General features: G+C 44.8%; 1 protein-coding gene across 1 annotated transcript in view; it reads left to right on the top strand.

The window, feature by feature from the left end:
• Positions 1–1,310: 1,310 nt before the first annotated feature.
• LOC143149658 (uncharacterized) overlaps positions 1,311–26,725 on the top strand; it is a 121,137-nt gene continuing 95,722 nt past the window's right edge. Inside the window, exons 1-5 of the mRNA XM_076317228.1 lie at positions 1,311–1,325; positions 1,394–1,498; positions 1,598–1,623; positions 1,691–1,793; positions 2,060–2,344. Of these exons, the coding sequence (XP_076173343.1) occupies positions 1,311–1,325; positions 1,394–1,498; positions 1,598–1,623; positions 1,691–1,793; positions 2,060–2,344 (534 nt within the window). The remainder of the gene's footprint in view (positions 1,326–1,393; positions 1,499–1,597; positions 1,624–1,690; positions 1,794–2,059; positions 2,345–26,725) is intronic.

Here is a 26,725-nt window from a genome sequence, read left to right as displayed (position 1 = left end):
TTGAACGCAATCGATCGCGATTAATACGGATGTTCGACAACGAAATTTCAGATTGGTGCAACGGGAAGAAGTTCGACGAAACTTTTAATACTATTCTAGGGACATTGATGAATCTTTCTGGGTTTATTCTAAATATTTCTCCAGCTTTTGTCAATTGCGAACACTTAAAATATCCGCAGTCGAGTGAAAATGTAGTTAATTGTAATCACAGTTGAGAAATTTGTTAAATAATAAAGGTCTTTTACCGTAGTCAAGTTAAATTGTAGCTAACTTTAATGTAGAATTAATACATTTTGTAGCTAATAAATTTAATACCTTTCTTTATAATGTAATAATTTTATTTTATTGCCAAATTCAATGTATAGTAATTAATTCATTAGAAAATTTTACTAATTTATTTTCTTCTAGATTAATCGAATTTTTGTATAAATATTAATGGAATTGCTCTAGTTTTAAAAAGGTACATAGTAATACGTTATTTTTATTAACTTTTCTATTCCATTAATTCGCTTAACTTGTATCATAAACGCATCCACTAAAATAAAAATATACGTACCTGATAATATTGTCGATAAAACTTTTCATCCGTTTCAATATTCGATTTATCACAGCTACTCGAACTCTCCTGAAAATATTACGCACTAGATGCAACAATCGACATTTATAATCTACAATAGATACACGACTCCTTGCACGTCGAATAGAATAACTAAAGTAGAAACCGTTAGAGAATTGTATCGAATGTTCTAGAACATCGCTAGGAAAACCGACACGAATAATATATAATATGTAATATCAATGGAATATATAAATATCAATGGAATTACTTAATTTCTAACAAAATACGTAATAATGTCTTAGGTTTATCGAAACAGAAACGTAAATATGTATTACTTTCTACTGTAATAATGTATTCGATTTTAACCTTGAATTTTTTCTATTCCATTAATCCGTTTAAATAGTGTTATAAACGCATCTAGTAAAGTAAAAACGTACCGTAGTTGACAATATTGCTGACAGAACTCTTCGTCCTTTCCAATGTTCAGTTTGTTACAGCTACTGGAATTCTCCTAAAAATATCACACACTGGACGCAACAATCGACATTCACGCTTCAAAACAGACGCACGACTATTTGCACGCCGAGTAGAATAACCAAAGTAGCAACCGTTAGAAGATTGTATCGAAAGCGCCGAAACATCGAACACCGAAATATCGAACGGCGGAATATCGAACGCCGGAATATCGAACGGCGGAATATCGAACGCCGTGGTATCGAGCGCCAAGGAAACCGTTACGAAAGTTCGTGCGATGTTCGCTCAACGAGTAAATTAATAGTACTTACTTTTTGTTCTCCGCGTCGAAGTGAGTCGAATGATTAATCAATTCGGAAGTGTCTATCCGGTGCAGCCCACGAAACTCGTCCTCTTCCGAAAACACCGTGCTCGCGAAATTCGAAATTCACGTTTCGCGTTGCTCGATCGTGCATAACCTCGCACGTACATCGTAACGCATTACGCACGCGAACCACTGGTACAACAAGTAGCGGAAGCGAACGTTCACTCGCGATAAAATCGAAAACAAACCGTAAAGTGTAGATCGAAAGAACCGCGAGAACGAAAAGGTTAGTCCGGTCGGTAGCGTCTAGGTGCGAGCCGCAGAATCGACCGTGGCGCGCTTCGACTCACTAGGCGTAGTGTGGCGTCTCTGGCGTCGCTGTGCGCGAGAGCTTGCGGACCTTCTCATTCCCGTGCCGTAGTCCGTCTCGCGAGCTTCGACGCGACGTTACGTGTTGTTCGTCGGCTAACCAGCCTCGCTTGGCTGTCGCGTTCTCTCGCGAGTGTGTCAGTGCCTCGGTGTATCTTTCGCGTCCTCTCCTTTCGACCAATGGGATCGTTCCTTACCGCGTAGTCTCGTATCACGTTAAATCGTGCGAATCACCGGCGACAGCGTGACGCGATACGAGAGACGAAACGGACCACTCGGGCGAGATGATGTTTGATTCGTTCGACGCTCGTGGAAACGTTCGTCTCGCTGCGAGCTGGATCGAACGGAAGTAGGAAGAATCACCAGTTGGACACTGCGTAGAGAATGAACCACTTTACACGGTTCGACGCGAACGTGCTGTCGACGAAAACAGTGTCCAAGAAGTCGACGTGAGAATTGTTATTGTTCCGGAAGTAGGTAGGGGAACTCTGGACGACCAGTACTACTCCTGCTTCGTAAGGGTACAGTGTGATCCTGCCGATCGCGTGGTTCCGTGTGCGTGTCACCCGGTTCTTCTTGTGATTGTGTGTGTGGAGTACAGTGCACCACCGGCGGACAGTTACATCGCTTCGTACACGGTGAGTACAAATTCAACGATTTTGTTCTTTCGCGCGGGTTAATTAGCAGAAACGCCCGACCGCTAACTAACCGTATACGGTCGGCTCGAGACGCGATTTCTCAGGCGGCCGATACGAACATTGTCGAATTGATCGGCATCGTGATATTTTAATGCAACCGGGCAGTTGACAGTGATGGATTCGGCCTCCGAGGGTTGTTCCCGTTAAAGTTTCGGCGCGGCTGCGTGAAACTGATTTCACTGTCGCTTCGAAATGTAAATTGTCGACATTGCGTGCGATATGTACCGGCCTCGTATTTTTCCGTTCTGTTGGACGCGTACGTTTCATCCCGCCCGGTACGCTGCGGCCCTTGAGTCTTCGATAGGTTTTACATTCCGGTTAGACGATTTTATTCGAATCTTTTCGACAAACTTCGATCTCCCTTTGTAACCGAAGCTCGCTTTCGATTCATGCAAGAACAATTTAATACGAAATTTGATCCTGAACACCATCGATATATAACAGTCAAGTTATCTATATTATTCACAATTTATATTTTAAGTTTTACGGGTTGGTAACATTGACATTCTTCTTATTGGCGTCTTTTACGAAGCAGAGATCGTAGTTGCACGCGATTGGTTGTTGTATTCGTAGGTCCAACACGAGGGGTTTAGTCTCGAAGGGACTAAAGGTATCCAATTTTTTCCCAAAGTATTTTCCCAAGATTTTTGGAAATAGATCCGCGATTATAGAAAATAAAAATGATTCGTGGACCGTTGTATCAATTGCAACAAAGTAATTTCTAAAGCGTGAGGATTTAAGCGGTTCACACTCTACTTTGCGCCGCAATAGACACATTAGGTTACAGAATCTCTAAACCAAACTCTTCTTATCAGATAATACGCTTTAAACTCTGTTGTCTAATCTCGTGTAACGGCCAGCCCTTAGATATTCATAGACGAGTATGTATAGTTATTCATATTTGCTCATAGCCCAGGTTACATTCTAACACTAGGTTATGGGATAAGTAAGATACATAATGTAACTAGTTGGTAGAAACACCTGGTTTCCTAATATAATTGTCAAAACGCAGACCGCTTGTATCATAGCGGACAAATAATTATAAACGGAATAATTTCATCGCTCGCACGTCCGTTTATTGTTCAAAATTTCATTTTTTTTTCACGTTCCATTAAATCCGTTAAAACAATTTATCATTCCCTTCCACATACGTCGTTTCATTTTACAGAAAATAAATATTTCTTCTTTGTATCAATATTTTTCAATCCATGTGCCTCAATTTTACCACACTTCTGGTAACATTCGTTGAATAAATAAATAACATTTTTTACTATACTTTCCCCTATCGTATTCGATACGATTATTTCTCGTTTAATAAACGAAAACACGAAATTGTACCTTACTCGAAAAATGATCGCCCGTCTCAGGAATCTTATTAAATTCGAAGCGTAATTAATTAAAAATTCTTAAAAAGTACCTCATCACCGTATAAAATTTTCACGTCCATCGAAGTTACCGATATTGAACAAGAAAATCGAGACGCGTTCGAAATTCTTTCTCGCGTTTCGATCTACGCGGCCGTATCCTGGATCGTTGGTGAATAAATCTCGGCCGTGCTTCGAGTTCACGAGCGTTATTTATCGCGCGGTATTATGCAGTATTTTAATGTAGAAAAGAACGCGAGCTTTCATAAATTCGAGGTAGAATGTATCGACTCGTGGGCATCTAGTCTTTATAGGTGGCCCGAGGGGGTGGTGGTTGGCTGCACGCGACAATGTATTAGACCAGGGTTCCATCAATAATTTGCATAAACCGGCGGCGAAATTTACGTGTACGCGGCTGTGCGATGTTCCGCGCGAACTTGAAAGTGGATTACAAGTTACGGCGGGCCGATTTATACGGCCATTACATCGCTGTAAGGTCTTAATTACTCGCGGGGAACTTTTCGATGCGAACAGTTTCCACCGCTCTATGCGTCTGTTTTGCTCGGTTGTTTGCAACAAAAAACGAGATAATCGTTACGAATCGCTACCGGATGAGATTTTTCCACGAACTCGAGCCAGCCGGACTGAACGATGCACATTTCGTATCATCGTTCCCGGAGATTGTACCCCGTGACTCGTGTTCTTTCGTAAATATCTCACAATCTCGCGTTCAGCGATTTATAAATTTCATTTTCCGTGCGAAAAATCGACAACCGGTGGCGGAGATGGCGCACACTGCGCCGCATCGAAAAGTTTCGAAACGGCGCGTTGGAAACGCGATTAATGAAAAAGTTGGAGCACTCTTGCAAATTATGGCCCATTGAAGCGAGAAATCCACGTTTCGGAATCCCTTGGCGATCTTCGTCTTCTTGTTCTCTTCTCTTCTTATTTTTCTTCTTCTTCTTCTTCTTCTTCTTCTTGTACCGGTTTTCTCTTCGTCGATTTCGTCGTCTCCTTATTCCACTTTGGCTACCTTTCCCTTCCCGACGCTACAACGCAGTGCTTGAGTTTTCGTTTTCCTCCCTATTTCGATCGAGGGGAATTCCTTATCTATTTGAAATTTGTTGCATAAGACAGCCGGTTCGGAACGCGAAATTGATACGGATTCAATACAGTTTCCTCGACTGAAAATTCAGTTAGGTATTCGATCGATCGGTGGAGCCACTCTCGGCCGAAGTGCAAGTGCATCGAGTGCAGTTATCGAAAAACTGGAAGCTTCCGTGAAGTTCTTCGGCGTGGCGACAGTGGCGTTCAACTTTTAACGCGACGATTCATTTCAGCTCGTTAAATCTAATCTATTTCTTAAACCGAGGAAAGGTACTTGTAAAAGTGGATCCATGTATTTTATCGAGGCACTTGTTAAACGCGTAAAGTGATACAAAATGACCGAAATGAAAAAATAGATCGATTGTATATTTAACGACAAAGTGGGATATAGAGTGTCTCGCCTTGCGTCGAGTTAATTTCATTCTTCACGATGGGCTTGAAATATATCGCGAACATCAAAGTATTAAAAAGTTGAGACATCTTTTACCTCGCTACGTCTCGAGAGTTAATATTTCGCAGAGGTGAACAAAAACGAAAGAATACAGCTCCTTTCCCGGCTTTCTTTATTAATTTTCTTCGACGAAAAATTAAATTCTTCGTTATCGTATTAAACGTTAAAGAACGAGGCAAACGATCTGCTTGCGCTTGTAAAGGCAGCTTCGATATTCTTCATCGGTTATCCACGATGTTAATCTTTTCTTCGACAAACGACAGAATTTTCTGCCAATCCAATACATCGTCGGTATAAAGAGAAAGTCCACACAATATTCTCCCCCAATCGAATTCTTATCATATGGAAATCCCGGAACCGTTGACCGCCCGAGAAGGCAGGACCAATGTCAAGGATCTTTCGAATTTGTCGCACAAGACATTCCTTTCACTGCGAAATGTATGCAGATATCCGATACGCGTTTCCTTATTTGGAATTTTAGCAAGATATACTCGATCGAGAAATACAGTGTACAATATCGACAGGATTTCTACAAGATTTTCCGCGTCCTAGAAATTGGAGAATATTTGTGTACGACTGTGTCTAAATTTTCTATACGAAACTTCTGTTAAAAAATTCCTAAACTCACCCAACGAAGGCACAAAGAGAAAAATTGTCGAAAGATTTTTCGCGCGAATCAATGACGTTGAAATAATTATACACACAGACGTAAAATGCACATCGAAAGTATCGGCAAGAGTTTGAAAATTGGTATCAGAATTTACGCAGATTCTATCCACGTTTCCTTAGCTCGTATCGACACTTATCGTCGAAGGAACCCTCCCCTCTCTCTCTCCATTTCTCCCTGAACTGAATCTACTCTCGCACAGAAAACCACCGGAGACGTCAAGTTGCCGAAAACGCAGGACAAATATCCGTACGATATGCGGGTGAATATTCCCGGCGGCGTATTCCAGTCGTTGGCTCTCCGGTGCTATCAGAACTGGATATTGATACAGACGCAATATCCTTCTCCGCTCGGGGCTGGCTGTATTTAAGCAAAAGGCTAAGTCTCGCGTTAGCGGATGATATCAGGGCAAACAAAAGGGGGCGGGAGAATGAATATCGACGCAGCGGCGGCATTGAAAGGGTGAAGTTGTCCCAACTGTGATTATGTCGCGGAGAAGCAATCCAGCTCGTGGATGAAGTCGAAGAGAACCACCTACCGCCAAAGAAAGAGGGATAGGGAAGCGAACTCAAAGAGAGTTCCTCCTCCTTCACTGTCTAGTCGCTCGCTCTCGAGACACGTGTACTATGCGCGATTCCAGCGAATAACACGGAACCGAGTTCTCTCGAGCCGGGTCATCGGTGGCTCCGCGCGGAATGCATTTCATCAAAACTTGCGGCTTTCGAGCCCCTCGTCTCATCCGAGTTCCCTATTCGGTACCCTTCGCGAAACCAGAGAGCGAGAGAGAGATATAGAGTTCTCGATCCTCCGTGACGGAACATTCGACGCGCATATGGATTTTGAGAATTCGATTTACGGAACATAGTCGCGGAATAGGCAAACTGATTCTTCGAATCGGATCGCGGCGCGACATCCGGGAGCGTTTATTCGAGATTCGACGAAGTTGGGGGGCTTAGAAACGCGATCTGGACGAGCGGAGCTTGCCGGAGTTTCCGTGAAATTGCGAGGTGAGAGTCGAATCGAGGATCTCGTGTGTACGGGAACGTTACCGGAAACGATGGAATATTATTGTATTCGTTAAATACGATCTCATCCGTACCGAGGGTGTTGCATACTTCGACGATTGGATTTATAATTGGAGAGGTTCGATCGGTGGCATCGGCGAGTTCTGCCCGTTTTCCGCGAAACGAGTTTTCCATAGGGATGTTTCGTTTATTATTCGCGCGTCGTCGGCCAACAGCAAACTCTCCAACCCCGTTAAATCGAGGAACCGTTGGAACCACGGTGTATCTTCCTCCCTGGGCTCTCGCCACGTTCACGGTAGCTAAGAACGTCCTCCATCGATGCTTTCTCAGACATCGAAGTCTGCACTCGTCCCCCCTCGCCGTTGGTTCGCCGGCTGTTTTCGAAGGTTTAACGTATACCCCGGAATATTGCGGCACTTTTCCCCGTCGAGGTAGAGGCGTAGACATTCAAGGCACGTAATCCATGTTCCGCCGTGTGCCGCGGCAGATAAATCAGGCGTTCTCCATACAGAAGGGATGGAAGAAATTTCGTTCAATCGTCGAAATCGTCGGCCCATTGGCTCTCGAAGCGTTTACGTCGATTAAACCGCGATTCCCGCTCAGTTGCTTCGAACATAAACAAGCACCGTGAACGTTTTACAGGGTTATTCGATTAAATTCATCAAACGAGGTGGATCGAACTTCCCCTTCCGGTCTGCTTGATTCGTATACAGTGTAAACGAGACGAACTCGTTCAGCCGTTTAAAAGTATGGTTTTTAATCGAGGAAATCTGTTTCGCGCCGGGTAACACCGTTCTCGTTCGGGAAAAATGCAAATCGGATACGGTTAACTCGTGAACGATTGCCCACGAGCCACGAATGGAATTCGAGCGACTTATTTAACGGTATTCAAGATTTCTCCTTTAGAATCATTTTACGGTACATTGTACAACACGGTGCAACTTTTACTCTTTAGATTGATCTTAATTTGAATTTGTATTCGAGGTTCGTATACTATTTTCTCATTATTTGATTATTATTTGCTTTTCAAAGTGAAAGAAGGACTGAGCAATTATTTTTAAATTTTGCTGTATATTCTACGAAGTTGTCTTTGACATTCGTTCGTTTAATGTTTACAATTGTTTCTAATTATATACAGAAATTAGTGCAATTGCACAAGTGCAATTGATCGATGTATCTGAAATACAATTTTTATTCAATTGAATTCCGATTAGTGTATCGAACGTATCGACAGCAAAGTTGCTCGGACCGATCATTTTTATCTCGAGAGACTACTCAACGAATAAGGACAAAGTATCGCGAGTGCGTCGATGATTCAACGATATCAATGTCGACCAATCTCTCCCTCCTTTTTGTACTTCCGGTACCAGCGCGGTGTTGTACGCTCACCCATTCTATCGGGGCGCGAAGATTTATTTCGTCCTTTCCGCGAGTTCCTCTAAGAGCACGAAATGCCTTGTACTTTCGTCTAATTGATGGTGTTTGCACGAATGAATGCAAAGGAGTTGGGGTCGAAAGAATTGGGTGGACTCGCGAGGAAATTTAGATAAGAAACATTTTACTCCGCGAGACTTTTGTATAATTTATTCATTAAGTACACAGCGTTAGTAAAGATGCTGATTCGTTGATCTTAATTCTAGTAGGGCAAGGATATTATATTAAACGCTTTCCTCGCAGTTTTTAATTAATTTTTTCCACGCTAGCTGCTACCACGTCACGCGGTATTATCATTCCGATCGCACGTGGTCATTACTGACGATCATTTCCCCCACGTTAGACCACGGAGTAATTATAAATACGAAACGAACGACGGTGTGAAAATTGCTCGTGAAAAACCAGAGAGTGTACACCTCTTTCTCCACGATTTTCATTTTCGTTGAAAAAAATGAAATTACGATACTGAACGGTAGTCATCGTTTAACTCGTTCGTTACGGATATAATGTTAATTTCTCGAATATCGACCGAATTTCAATATCCGTCATACGTCGGGTAAAATATCAATCACGGTACGTCGTGTTTGGAGAGGTTTTGAAATTTTGATACTTAATTTGACCAGCCGATCAATTCGCTCGTCACAACCATAATATTAATTCCTAGAATATCAATCAAGTTTCAATATCCATTCCAACATGTCGGTTAAAGGTTCGAAAAATGTGATACTTGATTCGATTAACCGATTGATCCGTTCATCGCGACCGTAATAATAATTCCTAGAAAATCGACCGTGTTTCCCACCGCGCATCGTACACCGGGGAAAATTCTAAAATCGTGACACCTAATTCGACCAACCGATTCGTTTCAATTTCGATATACGTCGTGTGTATCGGTTCGAGTATCAATCGCGGTGCGTTGTATAGTATCGCATCGAGGTTTCGAGGAGGACCGATATGCGGAGTAAAGAGGAGTTCGCGAAGAAACCGAAAACTTCCGGCTTTCTTCGACTCCAGGGTAAACCGAGAGAAGAGGTCACGGAACTCGGCTACGTATCGTTGGAAAATTTGCGAAACGTCTCTAGATTCGTTCGAGTCGCGAGCTCGCCGCAGATGCACGAGGTTAAATGGTCCATCCGACTCGGCGGTCTCCGCGAGACGACCGTTGATTTATAGAAAAAGTTGGCGGCACACTTGAAAGCTTATTTGGTGGTGTGCTTGGAGAACTGTACGCGGACTTCCGTCGCGGCCGGGAAGAATGATCTCTCCTCGTGAAGAAAGTTTGCCATCGAGAGAAAGGGTCAGGACCTATCGCGAACTTGAAGCACTCCGCTCGTAAATGCCCCACGAGAGATATCGGGCAGCAATGGAGGCGCGAGGACCAATCGATGCCCGACCGACTTCCTGTACCCGCGACTTAATTTTCCATCGCCGATGGCACGCAATATTTCTGCGCGAGCTCGGGAACCGACACCCTCCCGGCGAGCATGGAAGCTGGCCAAAATCCTGAAATGCACGAGATGACGCGGTGCACCGCCTCTCCTCTCACCCCCTCCCACCCCCACCCCCCGAGTCCGAGTGAAAAATGTTTCCTTCCAACGGTCGAACCGTCGAATCACCAGCCCACGTATCGTCGCAAAGCTAGCGCGATTTCGGTCCGATCGAAGTTGCCACAACTTTCCGACCGTTCTCCTTTTGCTTTGCATCAACCGTGAACCTCGAATTGGAAAATTCGAGGGCTGAATTTTCTTCGACGTCGCAATGAATTTCGAGGACGATTGGTACTCGGTGTTTTTTATACAGATATAGAAACGGTTAGCTTGAAAGCGGGGTAGTGATTTTTATCTTCCGTTATGGTGTACCAGGATCACGAAATTAATGTTCTCTCGAGATCTTTATACTGCTGTTCAAAAGTTCAAGGACGTTTGACCGAAATACTGTGAGTGACTTGAAAGCGGGGTAGATGTTTTTAGCTTCTATCGAAGTGAACAAGGATCGTGAAATGGAGTCACTACTGCTTAATTGAGAACGGTTGCGAATCCGTGTAACGAAGTTTATCGACACACGAGATGTCACTTGTGTGACTAGGTGTGAACGAGTGTTCAGGACCGGGAACGAGAACACGTTTAGGTCGAAGAATTGTTTGCGAGAAGAGAGTGAATGAGTTCCAAGAATGCATGCAAAGTTCAATGCACGTGCTGGCACGTGGTATGAGTATGCGTGGGTATGCGAGAAGTTTGAAAGAATAGTATGATTGGGAATCGATAGAGGTTAGTCGGTCGTAGGAAGTCGTAGCGAGGGATCGAAGCGGTTGAGAGGCGAAGGTTATAAATCGAGCTTGTTTCGTTTCACAAATATATTTGTATCATCGAACAGAGGTATCGTAAACTCGATCGCTCTTTGCCATTTACTTTTCGATTCGATTTCGGTAGTTTCGTAACGGTAAAGAAACAAAAAAAAAATTATAAAATTTCTACACTCTTACTTCGATAACTCATTAGTAATTCCAAGCCAGTGGTTCCGGGTGGGACTAACTTTCGAAGGCTCTATATATTTGAGGGTCAAATTTCGAAAGCTCTACACTTTCGAGAGCAACAGATCAAAGGCTCCATACTTTCGAAGAGCAAAGATCAAAGGCTCTACATTTTCAAGAACGAGTATCCAACCGAAAGCTAAAAAAAAAACTTCTAAAAATATAATATCGCGTGCAAGGGGTATGCGAACAGTGTTTAATCGTTTTCACTTATTTCTAGACCCGATACCATCGACGATCCCTTTCGAATCCCGAAATATCAGTCTCGTACGGTGCATCCAGGAATTCCACTATAATTGACCCCCGAAGCGGGCAGATTTCGCTTTTACCCTAGTGCGCATCGCGCTCCATTGCAACCGATAAATATGCCGTCTTGCAGATTCGTGTACGCGGACGAAGTTGGCCCGATGGAGCCAAATTCGATATCCAACCGTGTCGATATTTCGTGTGCAGTTTCCCCGGCTCATTGTGCCGGTGTGTTCGCGGCGAGGTGCAGCAGCTTCCGCTTTACCGCGACGGACGATATCGGGCAATCTCGTTCGGTCCCTTCTGCTCAGGAAAGAGGGGGAAGCAATCATTGTCCTTGGCGTAACTCGATTCCTTCTGGCTTCGCGGCGACGATTGGCTTCTGCTCGAAATCGAGTCCACGTGGCCCCTTAATATCCTCGAGTGTTGGGATCTTCGGAGAAGATCGATAAGGTCGAGCCGTTTCAACGGCCAGCACCATCCGATATTCTGGAAAAAAACCGGACAAGAGGCGATCGAGCTAAACTGGATCCTTCGAACCGATAGGAACATCGCGATGCTCGAAATATACCGGTCACGAGTATCGATAAATCTCGATCTTTCGAACGTGCTTGTAGATCTTCGCGCGACACTTTGACGTAGAAACCTGGCCAATTTTTTTTCAATTTCATTTATTCGCTATCCGTTGAAACATCTCGGTTAATGTCTCACTTCGAGAATAGAGGGAGTGTAGTGGAAGTAGATCGGGGAGACCGAAACGAGAAGAAAGTTCCTACGAACGTATGCCGTGTATGACCTTGTTTTCGAGTTTTAGTGTACTTTGTTTCGCAGTAATTTTATTCCCAAGTAATGTAGCGTTCGGTTGTACGCGGGGAATACGGTAGAAGTAGATTAGGGACACTGGAGCTAGGAAAAAGTTGGCGCGAACATTTTCTATCCGGCCTTGTTTACGCGTTATAGTGCACTTCGTGTTGCAGTAATCTTATTCGCAGGTAATGCACGTGCAATGCAATTTGATATCAGTTTACTACTTCGGGTCACGGAACGAAGGGAATTTGTAAATATTATCATCGTAGAACAGTTAGTAGACACTGTACTATCGATGAATCGAGATATTCGAAGCTTTTGCGGTATTAAATTCAACGCATCCTTGTATAAAATGAACGTCGACGGTCTCACCGGCACGGTTAGCAATTTTTACCATCGTTCGCGAACAATCTTGCTCCAAGTGTCCCACAAGGTGAATTCAACCGACCGGTTCTCCAGACTCTTCGCTTATGGTAATGCGACCGGCGTTAAGATCGAATCGAGCGACCCGGTGGAATTTCGTTCCAAGGAGTCCGTGTAAGTACGCGAATCTGTAAACGGCGGTTGTCGCTGCTCCTGTCTCCTCGTTCGTGCGTTTATGCGTGCATTAATGGTTTATTACACCCTCGAACGAACGCTGTCAACCCCCGGGCATCCATAATTTATCGACACTTTGCGCGACGTTACATCGAGATCGAACATCCCGTTGCCTCGAATCGAAAGTAACTTCGGTGTATCAAATAATCACGACGTAGCTTCCGGATCGAACGTAGGGGGGGATCGGTGGAGGGGTGGGTGGGAGTTAAACGGTAAAAGCCGGTACGTGGAGTACGCGAGGTCGACGCGAAAGATCACCAGGAACGATTTCGAATGCCTTTGATACGGAGTCGACGGAATTGGTCTCTCGGGCGGCATCGATCGAACAGTCTCCTTTCGCTTTTGGCAAGTGATCCGAGAAGTAAATTGCCTTAAGTGGACGATAACACTGCCTCTTCGGCCGGCGAAGAGACCGAGACACGACTGTTGCATAGACTCCTCTGTGCACACGGAGACCGAAACGAGAGCGTTTACGTGCACCCTGCGCCCGTCTAATGCAACCGAGGGACCCTTCGGTGCACGGGTTCGTCTTTCGACCCGCTTTCGTCCTAATTTTTAAACTTCCGTGAATTATAAATGCGCGATCGAAGGGGAAAAACACACACACACACACGCGGAATACGAGTAATCTTATTCCTTATATCAGTTGTACACGGAATCGGTATCTTTTTTCTTTTCGAATCGTTCTCGAGACCTCGAAGAGGTAAAATAAGAATACTCGAAATATTCATTGTAACGCAGAACTGATTTCCCGGAATAAAACAAACGTTTCCGTTTTGAAAAAGAACAATTCTCCACGCATGGAACACACAAAATAGAAAATAGAGGCTCGTGCGTTTGACAGTTGCGGAGATAAAAATTCTTTTTGAAGTCACTTTTCGTAAATATCGGAGAAAGCTAACATTATCGAGGGATTGTAGTTTTTTGAATGGATTTACATTTGTATTATTTTCGCGTGAAATTTTCACGTTGCTGGGATATATTTCAATTCGAAGGAAGTCTTTATCGTCGGGTACGGAAGTGAAGTTTGTCCAAATTGACGAAGATATTTTTAATTTGTACGTTCGAAGATAAATTATGAAACCGTCGAACGCGATCCAATTTGAGCAACCTTAACCCGTATACCGTGGCGGTGAATAAATAAATTATTTTTCTTTTTCGTGTCAAGGAGGGAATAGAAAATTAGCGTTTCCTCTCGTGTCTACTAATGAACTCAGTTGGCGCGGTGTTAATTAATATTTTTAACCTCGCGTACAGGACTGTTCCGCTTCACTTGACCATCTTAAATGTCACACTTTCTTTTAACGATGGTAAAAAATGTCAGAGTATAGCGTTACTTGGTAGAGGCTGGTATCACCACGGGAGAACAATTTTCCAAGCGTCGTATCTTTCGACATTTTCGGATCAACGATATTTAAACTCGTGGCAGTATATTTTTATCGCGACGCGTATTTAAAAAACACTGGAAACGTACGAGAACAGGTATAAATAATAAAAGAACCAGTTTTCCAGATCGTGGATATATTTAAAACCGGAGCTACGTATTTTTATCGTATCGCGTATTCAGAAAACTTTAGAAACATACGAGAATAGATGTGAGCAGATTTACAGATAATAGATTCATTTAAAGACGAGTATTTTTATCGCGTCGCGTATTTAAAAATCTTTAAAAACGGTGAACGTAAATGATGAAAGAACTGTCGAAGAAAATTTACTTTAACGAACGCTCGAAAAAAGTATCGACTTTGATGCATTTTAGTGGCTGTTTCGCTTCACCTGCACACGAATCGACACCAACAGGCGCACCGAGTCACATCGATGAGTTCTCTCGTGCAATAACACGTCCCTGACCCATCTTCTCCGTCTGCGTCGCACCGTTTTCTCTCTTGTTCCTGTTTCGCTCGCTCCAGTTGCGAAATATCAGTTGTATATATATGCAGTAATGTCCAGGAGATACTCGACATATCCGCATGACGTCTCGAGGGCGCAGATGTCGTATCAGGGCATTAGCATCGGTCTCAGGATACCCTGGTGATTTTCGAGAGCATCTCGGAAATGTCCTCGATGCTATCTTCCGTGGTGCTCTGACGTCGATGGATCCTGATGGTCTGCTCGCGAACGCGCTGGTCATTGATATTTAAAGTACAAGATTGCGTCTGCTGTGAGTTCGATGATCGAGCGAAACGCTGTTTCGGGATTTATCTCGACCCTCGATTTGCCGAAACAATTGTTCGTTAGAAGACTCGACACGTTTTTATTTTGATCGTTTGGAATTAGCGCGGTTAAAATATAGTTTCTTAAGATTTTACGGACGTTATTGGTAACTTAACGAACATCTTATCCAAGCAATCTTTAGTAAGAGTAGATTGTCCAAATGAAATAATAGATTTTCAAACGAAAGTATAATATCTCAAACTTTGCAAAATCTCCGTTTTTGTCGAAAGAATGAGAAATTTAATCTAAAATTCGTTCGACTCTTTCGCACGAACACGTCGAAGGTTTACCCGTGTGAACATTTTTTCCCAAATTCCTTCACCGGTTCGTTCGAAGCACGTTAAAAAAAGAAAAAAGAAAAAAGGGAAGAAAAAAAAAACAGGAAATCCGAAAGTGGCCCAAATTAGACCACCTTGCCCCGGACGATTGCGTAACGCGAGACGAGTACCGGGAGCTCATTTATTTACGGAAATAAAATGAAACAACTTGTTGCGTCGCGAGGGAGCGGATTCGCGGAGGGCAACGGATGATGTGGCTATTCATGCTTTAGAAATTAGAATTTTCTTTATACAGGGCAATGTCTTACAGGCAACTAATGAGACAGCAATTTCCCGACTTCGCGAGCACCCTTTTCAGATCCTAGCGCTTTATGAGTGCACAACTCGCGAGGGAGCTCTAAGAAACGCGCTCAGCCCGGCGTTGTACGGCTTTGAACCTACGGGGAGTAACGTCTTCGCGAAATCGAGAAACGTATCGTTTTTAAACAGTCGTTAATCGACACGAAACTATTCCACCTTTCTCCTTCATCTACAACGCGTACAATTTTCTCTAGTTAATGCAGCACCGGTCACACTTTCGGTACTGTTAGCGTTCCCTGTTCCACGTTGGCCAATCGTCGGTGAACCTAATGCATCAACCCCCGCGAGCTGGTTTCGTACAATGCTCGGGATCGGAGCAAAGAAATCTCGGCGACGCGATAGGAATTTCTTTCAAGCGTCGCGTCGTCGCGTCATCGCGCAATTTTTCCGTCCTTTGTCGCATACCCTCCTCACCAGGGGTGAGGGTGGGGGACGGGGTGATTCCCGCGACAAAAGCAGTAAATCCAGGATCTATCCGCCGCGCGGAACTGACCCGTGCCCCGCGAGCACGTACACGTAGAACCGTGCTTTCGCCCAGCTCCGTTGGCCGGGTGCATTTTTCTACAATACGTCCATCCTCGTCTCAGAGGAGAGGGAGACACACACCGACGGTGGTAACCACCACCCAGCCACCGGGTCCCCTCGAGCGATGATTGTGCCAGCTCTTTGTGAACTCGCCACGAAGTTCGCGGTAACGTTCCCGCGAACAAATTTCGCTCGACGAAAGAAAGACGAATTACGACCCCTTGGGATCGACTGGCTCGACCAACGCGATTCTTAGAATGCAAATCGGTGTTCGTGGCGGGCCACAATGCTGTCGCGGCCGACTAGACGTATGTATATATGTATCGGTCTACCCGGAAGATAATCGAGGGAAATGGGCTCCTAATCTCGCGGATAAGCTTGTATTGTATGCAGAGAGATAGACATCGGTACTGGGGAGGAATTGGGAGTCGTATCGGCTCGGACGTTTTAGTCGGCCTTCGCGAGACTCGTGTCTGATCGAGTTACTCGACAGTGTCCACATTCTACTTACTCGTTCACCGCATTCCCCTTCAGGAGCGATCGTCATTTATGGCCTTTATACGCTACTTCCCGCTTTTGTGAAATAAAATCTATCGGTTACTATGAACGTGGGCTGGGGATTCGTATTTTGTCACGAGGTTAAGAACGATGGCGAAATTTATGTTAGTATCATTGCGATCTGGATTTACACTACTGATGAAAAGTTTAACATTTTATCGGAACGCTATCGATCTTTGAATTATTGTAACTTTGTGGAAAATAGTCGTACGATAGTCTTCTTGTAGTCGTTTTAAATCGCAAGTTTTGTACTTTCGCGTCCTTGTATAGAATTCTCCTGAAAATCCTTCGAAACTAGACGGCGATTAAAAAAGGAAAGATGGTTTCTCGAAAAAAATTGTAAACATTCAAATCGCTCTCAATTGTTCGAAAAATTTTTTTCTTATATAAAATGACCGTCAGCTCGAAGATTAAAGTCTCCTCTTTGCAACGATACCCGAAAAGTTGGTACAGGATTATTTTTCACCGCGTTACTCTACTTTGAACGAAAGTCCTTCCGTGAACAGTGAACAACAGAGTTTGGTGTCGAAATCAATCTTTATACATTTTTTATAGTTGAAGTAACATTTTAATTTAATAATTAACTTAGCCAAACGTACTTTCTCGGTGTTTCGTTCCTCGCGAAGAGACGCATTAGCTAAACGACCAATCGTGTTCGGAGAAACCTCTGTACTGTTCCGCAGTGGCGTGTCTGACCACGATACCCGACGCTGTCCCTATTCTACTTACTCGTGCAACTCGCTCCCCTAACCTTCGGAGTGAACTTTCTCACTGCGATTTCGACACTGGCGAATTTCACAAAAGCGAGAATTATTATATTTTCGTGATTTAAATTTAAATAAATTGTCTGCTACCTTGTAAAGGGAAACACCAGCCAAATGACTGAAGCCATTCGCGTTTCGTATTGCACGATCGAGACATTCGCGAAGGTATCGATCGATGGTGAATTACATTTTGGATGTTGTACCTCTCGACTCACGGAACAATACCCCGTAAAACACTACCCCGGCGAGTCAGTCGTGACAACGGTGCGGTCGGTGCTTGGAATTGGTCCTTCTTTAATTAACCCTACTCGCCTCCTGCAGGAAAAGGGATCGAAGAGCCAAGCACGTGCGAACTGTCCCGAAAATTATTCGTCACCTGCGTTACAGTCGACGTAGAAAGTTCACCAGTCGACGGAGCAACGTTCCACCTCCTCATCCTCAATGGAATAAATACCATTCCTCTCGAAACCGTAAAATCTATCGTGAATCAATCATCGAATCGTTCGAGGGGCGTTTCCAAAGTGCAAACACGGCCAACCGCGAATCCTTACCGAAATTGAATCGGTCGTTCAATATTAAATCGACCGCAAGGTCCACAACGGTCCCTTCTGAGTCTCGAAACCGTGAGAGGATTAAAACAAAAATACTCGCGGTTATCTACGGATACTGCGTTTGGCTTTATCAGAATTCCCTGTACACGTAGGAACGCGTATCGTGGAGATCTTTCTTTACCGATCGATATCGATCTCGATCGTTTTTCGAGCATTGTTCGACGGAGAGACGCGAATGGAACGACACCGTGGATCGTAAAGTCAGAGTGGCTCGTGCGAAGAGAGGGAAACTCATTTTCCCTGTTATTCCCTCATGCATATTCGAGCGTCTAAGCGGGGGAATAGGTGGTGGACCGGAGATTATGCAAAAATATTCGCGCTTCGGCCACGCAGTGGCGTTAATCTCGCGTGTAGAACGCGCGGAACACTCGAGGGAGCTTCGTCTCCTGGACGAGTTCACTTCGTTGTACGTGCCGCGCGTTCGGCAATAGCGAACGATGTACATAGCATCCTCCGATCTGTATTCAATTAGCGCTAATCCCATTGGCGAATAAACGGCGAAGCGTCAGCGTACACCGTGCCCCGTTAAAAGCCGAGCACGTGTACCGGAAGGAAGCTGAGAAAGGGGCGTACCGAGGGCGGGGTTCGATACGGCGAACGCGGCTATCGGTGATCACCCTCTCTTTGGAAAAAGTTTCGCAGCTCGAGAGTCTTCGAACTTCGATTGCTTCGTATCGCGTCAACTCGCGAAAATTATGCAATCGTTGGTAAATTCGGTCTCGTGCCACGAATTACGTTGCGCGTGTAACGTGAAATGAACGTAACTGGGAAAGAATTGATTAGATTAAAATATAGAATTGTACGTTGAATTATTCTGATAAAAAGTATCGGGATGTATTGTTAATAAGGGTGTCAAAAAGATGGGGTATTTCGTGGTCCATTTTGTCTCGATGAGGTAATATTGCAAGGGAAGGAAGAAGAAAAAATATTTCCAACTTTCGTCGAGACACTCGCCGTGTTTCTCCGTTAATTTTCTTCGGTGTGGAATTGAATTTTTCGTTCTCGAATTGAATCGAGAGTGGTGCAGTGAAAGCAAATCGAGGAAGATTTTCCAAGCGACTCTGGTCGCTCGTTTGGGGGAGAGATTTGGTAAGGATTCAAATTGTAACGATACTCGAGGTTTTCGAAACAGACGTATCGAGAGATCGTTCGCCCAATCTCGAACGTACAATTCGAAGAGATTTCGACAGACGTTTCTATCCAACTACGGGGCGTATTCACCGTGAAAAACATGTTACGTTCACACTCGAAGGGTTCCACGGGAAGCTCGAATCAGACTACGGGGTGAACGTATAGCCCGTGCTCCGGTAATATCGTCTAGATAATTCCCTTATCAGCATTCTACATGAAACGTCACGACAGATCGACTTCTGTCGCAGTTAACCTCGTTCTCCCGCGGCAAGTACATGTCCCTTGCCAGAGATGGGATTTCACTGTCTTCGCTGGAAGTGTTATAATAGTTAAATTAGAGTTCACGCTGCGTCGTAAGCGACTCGGGCGTGCATATGCACGTGCGTATTATGCACGAGCAAATGATACCACCGTGTACGTGATCGAATAACACTCGAATTGCCGATTCATCCTGCATTCCTACCGATATTCGTTTCTACGCGTGGTCCAACTAGGGAAAAGATCGCTCGCGTCGATAGAACCGAGCCCGGGTAGCGGAATATTAATAGTCTCTTGCATCATACCGTATGTTTATAACTCGGTAACCGATACGCGTTACCGTGGAATCGATATTGTTACAGCACAGATCGTAGTTCGAGCGTGAAACCGATGATCGAACAAGATGCGAAAAAACGGAATAACACGACGTTTAATAATTTTTAAATATTCTTATCCGCGAGAGTATCGAAGAATTTGACGAAAAAAATCATCCGTTCTTCTCCCCGTGTTATATTTCAACCGTCCGAGTTGTTCGAAGCGAAAATATTTCTTGGAGATTTTCATCGAGAAAGAATATTTTCTCGTTCGATTTTCGTACGAGTTTCGCGCACGAGACTCCTCGAGCCGCGATATCAAAAATATCCAAGGTACCGGTAAGTCGAAAACGCTGATGAAAAATATTTTTTGCGCGGGAATTACCGCGGAACGGATGGTTTCGGAACACGGTTTTTCATTCGCGTTACCACGCTGCCGGACTGAAAGGGAAATTCGTCCGAAGGCTGCCGGGAACCGGGCTGTCGGTTTTCGGTTTTCTGGACTCGAAAACGCATATAATGAACCGTGAAACGAGGGGCAAATAATCTTACCGCAAACGAGGAGCGGCCGGACGTTGCGCGTTCCTGGCGGCGGCCTCGTTTAAATTTAAATCGTCAGGTTTCCGCCGCGAGAGATCGGCGCCGACCATAACGCGGGGCGTGGGTGAACCGCGATAAACGGGACGCACGGAATACGTCGGTACGCGAAACCGAGTCCCCAAAAACCGGAAACTCCGTGTCGACGATTACTCGACCGACACTGTCCACGAATTTTCACCAACGGAGGATTTTTTTTCGAACCTTTTCGAAAACTTCGCCGCTCGGCACCGAACACCGACATGGAAAACGCACAGAGGTACCGACAGGCCGGAGGAAACTGTGCACCGAAAATTTTTGATTCCCTTTCCTCATCGTCGCTGCCTTTCAAAGAATCCCGATACAAAGAGGCGCGTTTATTTTTTAACAGTTTCGGTATTTTCGGACTCGTGTTCGTTCACGTACGGAACTCGACGGAACGAGTTTCGAGTTTTCCCGAAAATTTTATTCCCATCGAATTTCAATCCCCGGAATGTTGTTGCATTCGAGAGCTGCTTTCGAGAAAGGTTTCGAAAGGGTTCGCGGTAACTTTGTAGCGTCGTTAACGAAATGTTGCATCCGTGATATCGTTAGGCGAGCATTTGCAACGGGACAGTCGAGTTGAACATCCAGGGGAACCGCAGTTTGTTACATTCCCGTATTTCGCGTTCTCCGGGTTTGTTTTTATCCCCGTACGCGCGGCAACTTTGTATTATTATTTGCAATATTTTACACGGCTACGGTTACAAACAAATATTTCTGTGGAAAATGACGTCGCGTTCGCGCGGCCTTTACGCGGCACCGGTGTCTCGCATTTTCGGGAAAATCATCGCGCACGGATAATTTTTCACGTTGGACGAATTGCGTGATTTACGGCAGCTGGTTTTAAAATATTCCTTGTTTGCATAATTCAATGGTTTTGCGAGAAATTTTAGTCGACGCTTTAGCGAATGGAGTTTATTCTCTCTACGGTTAATATTTCATATTGAGTTACCAGTATTCAGCGTTAAAGTACTAACAATCCTGGTGACTGATAATAATCTGGTAATATTTGATACCAGCCTATCAGTGCGATACTTGAAAGTAGATTTTTTTTATTAATTTTCTGCGCCAACATTTGCAAGTATTCCAATCGTACGAGTAAACTTAAAATACTTTAATATTCGAGTATCACTATTCAACTCGTTCAAAAATACTATTCGAATGGTGCACAAACTACTCAAGTACTCAAGTACTTCAAGTATCGAACGCAATTCGACGAGTAACCCTAACTTTACTCAAAACTACCATTCATTGTGACACAAATAATCATTACCAATAAACAAACTGCAAGCCCGAAAGCCAGTCCTCGTTTACATTCTCGTGTACCAGAGATAACCATAGAGACAGGAAAGCACGTAGGTCGTCAATTTCTCGTATATTAATATTATTTAACAAATTCCTAGCATTCGATGGAAACTACGGAAGCAAATATTCTCTCGAAAGTCAATCTCGTTCGCACCCTCGCCCATTGTTCGAGCACAAAGTCGCTCCTCTATCCTATTCACGTGCTCGAAATAACCATAGAGACACGGGAGCACGTAGTCGTCAATTTCTTGTATATTAATATTATTTAAGAAATTCCTAGCATTCGATGCGAACTACGGAAGCAAATATTCTCTGGAAAGTCAGTTTCGTTCGCACCCTCGCCCATTGTTCGAGCACAAAATCGTTGGTTGGTTGGTTGGTCGTGTTCGCGTACTCGAAATGATCATAGGGGCATGAAAACGCGATGCTTGGGTCGTCAATTTCCCAGGGAATCCAACACTCCGTCGCCGGCTCAGCATTCACACTAAAATTACCCGAGGCCTGTGTTCGCGCTTTGCTTCAAATTTAATAGCCCGTGCGGAGAAGTCTCTGTAATTAGCTGCTCGGTTTTTCCTCCGTCCCCGTTCATCCGCGACCTGAAAAACTTACACGTAGGGGATGTGTAAACGACATTAGGAGAGCACACAGGTTCAGTTTCATCGATAGCCGCCGCGCCCGGTCGAACGCTCGTTTGATGCAGGCTTTACGGAAGAGCGGCTCTGCGGTTGGTTGCACGTCGGCCAAGTCTGTCGGGGCTCGGCTCGCTCAGATTTTACTCCGTCTCACGTTTGATCGACGGAATCGTCAAGCCAGTTCGCGTTTTCGATGTACCTTAATCGCCGAAGCAACAATTAATTGGGCATAAGTCTCCGAACGTGTTCCGCGGAGAGCTCCGCCTCGGCTCGTCTCCCATACGCGTAATCCTCGTGCCAGGATTCATCGGTTCGTGTAGCTTGCTGTTGCGAGCCAACCTACCGAAACTCCTCGACTACCAACCGACTCGCGCTGGACCACTTTCCTCTCGAAATCGAGCGGAGAAGAGCTCGACGTTCCAGTCGAATCGCGTTTACGGGGCAAAAGAGTCCGAGGATATAAATTTCTGATCGATGTTCCATGGGTCCCGTTACTCCGATCGGAAGTTGATCAGCAGTTAGGGGGCTCCCCTCGTGTCTCGGGTCGAGAAATGGCTCGTCTTTGTAAGATACAACTTGGAAACAAGTTCAGATACGGTACGTGTTTCTACGGACATTTTTCGTTGCTTTCGCGTGGTGCTAGAGACACGTATTTTGTACTTTGTATATATGCGTGACTTAGGAATGTTATTTGGTTATTTATTGCCAATGGTTATCAAAGTCTACCAATCGGTGTCAATTGGACACCGTAAGCAAAATGATCTACTTAATTTAGTAAGATGAGAGATTCTGCGAGTCTTAACTTCTCACGAGACAGTACTTCGTACGTTAAAATTATTGAAATAGTTTTGAATCTTTTCTGGTAACGTATATATACAAAAAATATCTTTCTTGTACATTTTGTGGGTATAAGCTACACGCGATGAATAGAAACGAACAGAGAAATGGGTAGAGTGAAGTACGCGCGACAAAAGTGCATCGCGCAGCTACGGTACTGTTGCACAATTTAATCTCGAGCAGGTGAATGTTTTACGGACGTCGAGGATCTGCACACGTGTCGGGAAGCGTTAAATTCCAGGTCGTAAATCGGTCTACGCTCGTGTCGTAAAGGTTGATCACGAAGGAAGGGTGTGGCGGTTCACGGAAAAATTCAAGCGCGATAGTCGGAGTGTTGAATCGTCGCAGCTAAAGACTCTGGAAGATCTCTAAACCAAGGACCATTTACCGAATGTAACTCGGCTATGAATCCATTCGCAAGTTCATCTTCGCGACACTGTGTCTCCAATTTCCTCCAGTCCCGCTCAAAGTCTCGCTCCACTCGAAATTCCAACTCAGAACAATTACAGTACATCCAACAACGCCTTGGGCTTCCAGTTTCCTGAATCAGCCAACCAACCAACCGTAGTCTAAACGCGCGACGCAACCAGGCCGCGATTGTTTACCAGCCAGAGGACCGTAAACTTAGTCGGTTGCACCCGAAGGATTTTTTAATCGAAGGAAACGAGAAACTTTTTTCGAATCGATGTGAAAATAAATCGTAATGCGTATCAACCGACAGGAATATTTTATTTCAATGTTTCGAAGTGTTTTTACCACTATCGATTCATTTGTAATTTGAGACAGCTCGTAAAATCTTCGAGGAAGATATTTTTAAGTTATCGGTAAATTTGTCTATCCAGATCGTGATCGATTGTTCGTTCGACGCGTTGGAGATATTTTTCGAAAATTTTATTTTATCCCGTTTCAATTCTTCGCGTTATTGTCGTCCATCGCTCGTCGATTCGAGATGCCGCGCGAAACCAAGTGGCGAGTGAGAGTCGCCTCTCGAGTGGGTTAAGCCCAAACACTGGAAAAGAGGGAACCTCGCTTTCGTAGAATCCTCTCCGCAGAAGTTGCTTCCATTAATCCACTCGATCGATAAACTTATCTTTCCAGATTGGGATCAAAGTGCCACTTTTTCGGCACGGTGGTATTGGTTTCTTTCGAAATTTGTCTTTATCGCGACTGTTCCCTGAACGATTATTCGTCTTGCGGAATTCCTCAGTGACAGAAAGATCTTCACTGTTCGGTCGGTGGACACCTTATTGTCGTCTTTGAGTCTCTCGAGCCGGAAGGAGTTAAGTACGTATGCTTCCAAACGTGGAAATATCATTTTCGTAGAATCCTATTCGCATAAATTGTATTCCATCGATCCAATTCACCGAGAAAATTCCCTTTCCGTGTCACTATCCAAGCACCCTTCCTTGAACGTGCTAGTGTTTCCTTTAAACTTTCTTTCTCACGATTAATCGAGCGATACCTCGCCTTTCGAAACATAAATTGTTTCCCATCGATCCAACTCATCGAAGATCTTATCCCTCTGGACCAGAATCCACGGAATCCGAGTACCAAATTTTCAACTGTTCAAATTTCTTAGCGTTCTTTCAAAATTGTGTTTCTCGGAATCCTCGATCGTTCGTTTTACACGATTCTTCATCGGAACCCACTCGCGCTTCCTGGTGGTCAGACAGGGGTTACATTATCGTCTCTGGACCGCCGAATTACACCAAGTGGCGAGCGGAGGTCACCACTGGGGAAGAGGTTGAACTCGAACGCGGGAAAAGTGGAGAACGTCGGTTCGAGAAGTTCACGGGAGCCGCGTTTGTACCGGATCCATGGCGCAGTAGCTCACGTCGATTTACGCGAGCGGAGCGCCATTGGGGATCACCGGATGAGGTCGAATCCTAACGCCTCGACCCTGAGCTTAACCTTACGTAACAATCCCACCGGCGTGCGACGATAAATCTCCAGGTCGGGCATTAGTGGTCCCGTGTCCCGGTACATTGCCGCGTACACCCGCGCGGCTCCTCGTTTCCGGCCGGTTGCTCAATAGCTTTACGAGTTCATATTTCCACGTCGTTCCGGGATTAGCGTCCGGAAGCTCGAGCCATGGCGAGATTACGGCACCAAGTTCGCGTTACGCGTTCAACGTGCACGCACCTCGTCCGTGGAGGGTTCCAGAAAATCATTGGTCGACGAAACCATTTCGACGAGAACGGTTCTCGAGATCGATCTCTCCGTGACATCCGAATCTGTTTATCCAAAGCAGCCAGATTTCGTGAAACGTTAATAATCAACTTAGATTTCAACTATCTTTACAAAACGTAGTCACTTTTGGCTCGATGCATTTTTGACAATGGATAATCGGAGAGAATCCTCTTGGGGTTGGCGTTGGGTAATCGTGGCAGAGTATTTGTATCAGTATCAATTTTGAGGGACAATTTTTGTCCGTACGAGGCAAAGTTTCCAAAGTTGGATAGAATTGGAATTTTTTGTTTCGAACCATGGAATTAGCCTTGTAATAGAAAATTTCCTCGTGTAGGGAGCGCGTCTGACCACGAAGCGCCGATACCACTGTCCGTGTATCTGTATATAGGTAAAAGCGATCGATGCAATTTTAAACAGCACTCCGCTCCCCACGAACTTTCTAACGAAGGGAAGTTTCCTCTACACTTTTAATTTCATATTTACTTAACATCTGCACCATCGTTCTTCTTCTCCGACCCCGTGAACCGTTCCATTAGTATCAACATCAATTTACCTACGGTTCGTCGCGTTAACGAAGTTCCATCATTTTCTCCGATTGTCGGGAACGCGTTGTAATTCGCGAAACGGTTCGTTGCGAAACAATTAGTGCCCCACTCCCAGACCCTTTTACTTCGTACGATCGCTTCGAGTTCCATCGCGCGGACAGCACGAGTTACGCGCTGATTAAACAAATTCCACGCACGTTGTGCACCGTCTTCGGGAACTCTCGGGACACACGAGCCTTCGAATCTTCATCGCGAATTTTCTCGTTCGTCTTTGAACTCTTCCACTTGAAAATCGTGGCCAGTAACGCCTAACCGTCGTTGGGTGATTTACGCTCCCAATCGAATCCCAATTACGCCCGACGAGTCCAGATACCGGCGAGCCACGTCCACGAAAGCTATCGCGAGGAATTATGTTCCTTTCGCGTACTTAATCGCCGGTTGAAGCTTGATCGACGCGAGTATCTCGTTTCTATTTTTTACTCGTTTTCGTTTCGCGATCCTCCGAGTGTCCAAGCGATCGTGGACGCGTCTCGCAGCGATCGTCCTCTTTCGCCATCGGAAATTGCGATTCCTCAGCACGCGGATCCAGTTCTGTACCACGGTGGAGGATATATATGACGCTGCTTAATAAATCCAACAGACACAACGGCCGCAATCTGGCCGTCGGACACGTAATCTGGCTTAACGTATGTATCCACTCGATTTTCCCGCGTTGCCTCTGTTCTTCGTGGGTTCTTTTGTTTCTCTCTGTCTCGTTGCCTCGATACGGGCTGTTTTCATCCCCCTTTCAGCGTACGTCGCGAGAAATACACGCAGGGACGGATATTCGCGACCAAGGAAGAGTTATCGTTCTCGAAACTAGCGATTCGGATCGATCATAGGCGCGACTTACACGGGGAGACGCTACCGACACTCACCGATTTCCACGAGCTTTCACAGGACGGATACACGTG

The sequence above is a fragment of the Ptiloglossa arizonensis genome, chromosome 7 (genome assembly GCF_051014685.1).
Source record: "Ptiloglossa arizonensis isolate GNS036 chromosome 7, iyPtiAriz1_principal, whole genome shotgun sequence".
Classification (NCBI taxonomy): Eukaryota; Metazoa; Arthropoda; class Insecta; order Hymenoptera; family Colletidae; genus Ptiloglossa; species Ptiloglossa arizonensis.
Note: the sequence above shows the minus strand (reverse complement) of the source record. Positions and strands in the feature narration are given on the sequence as shown.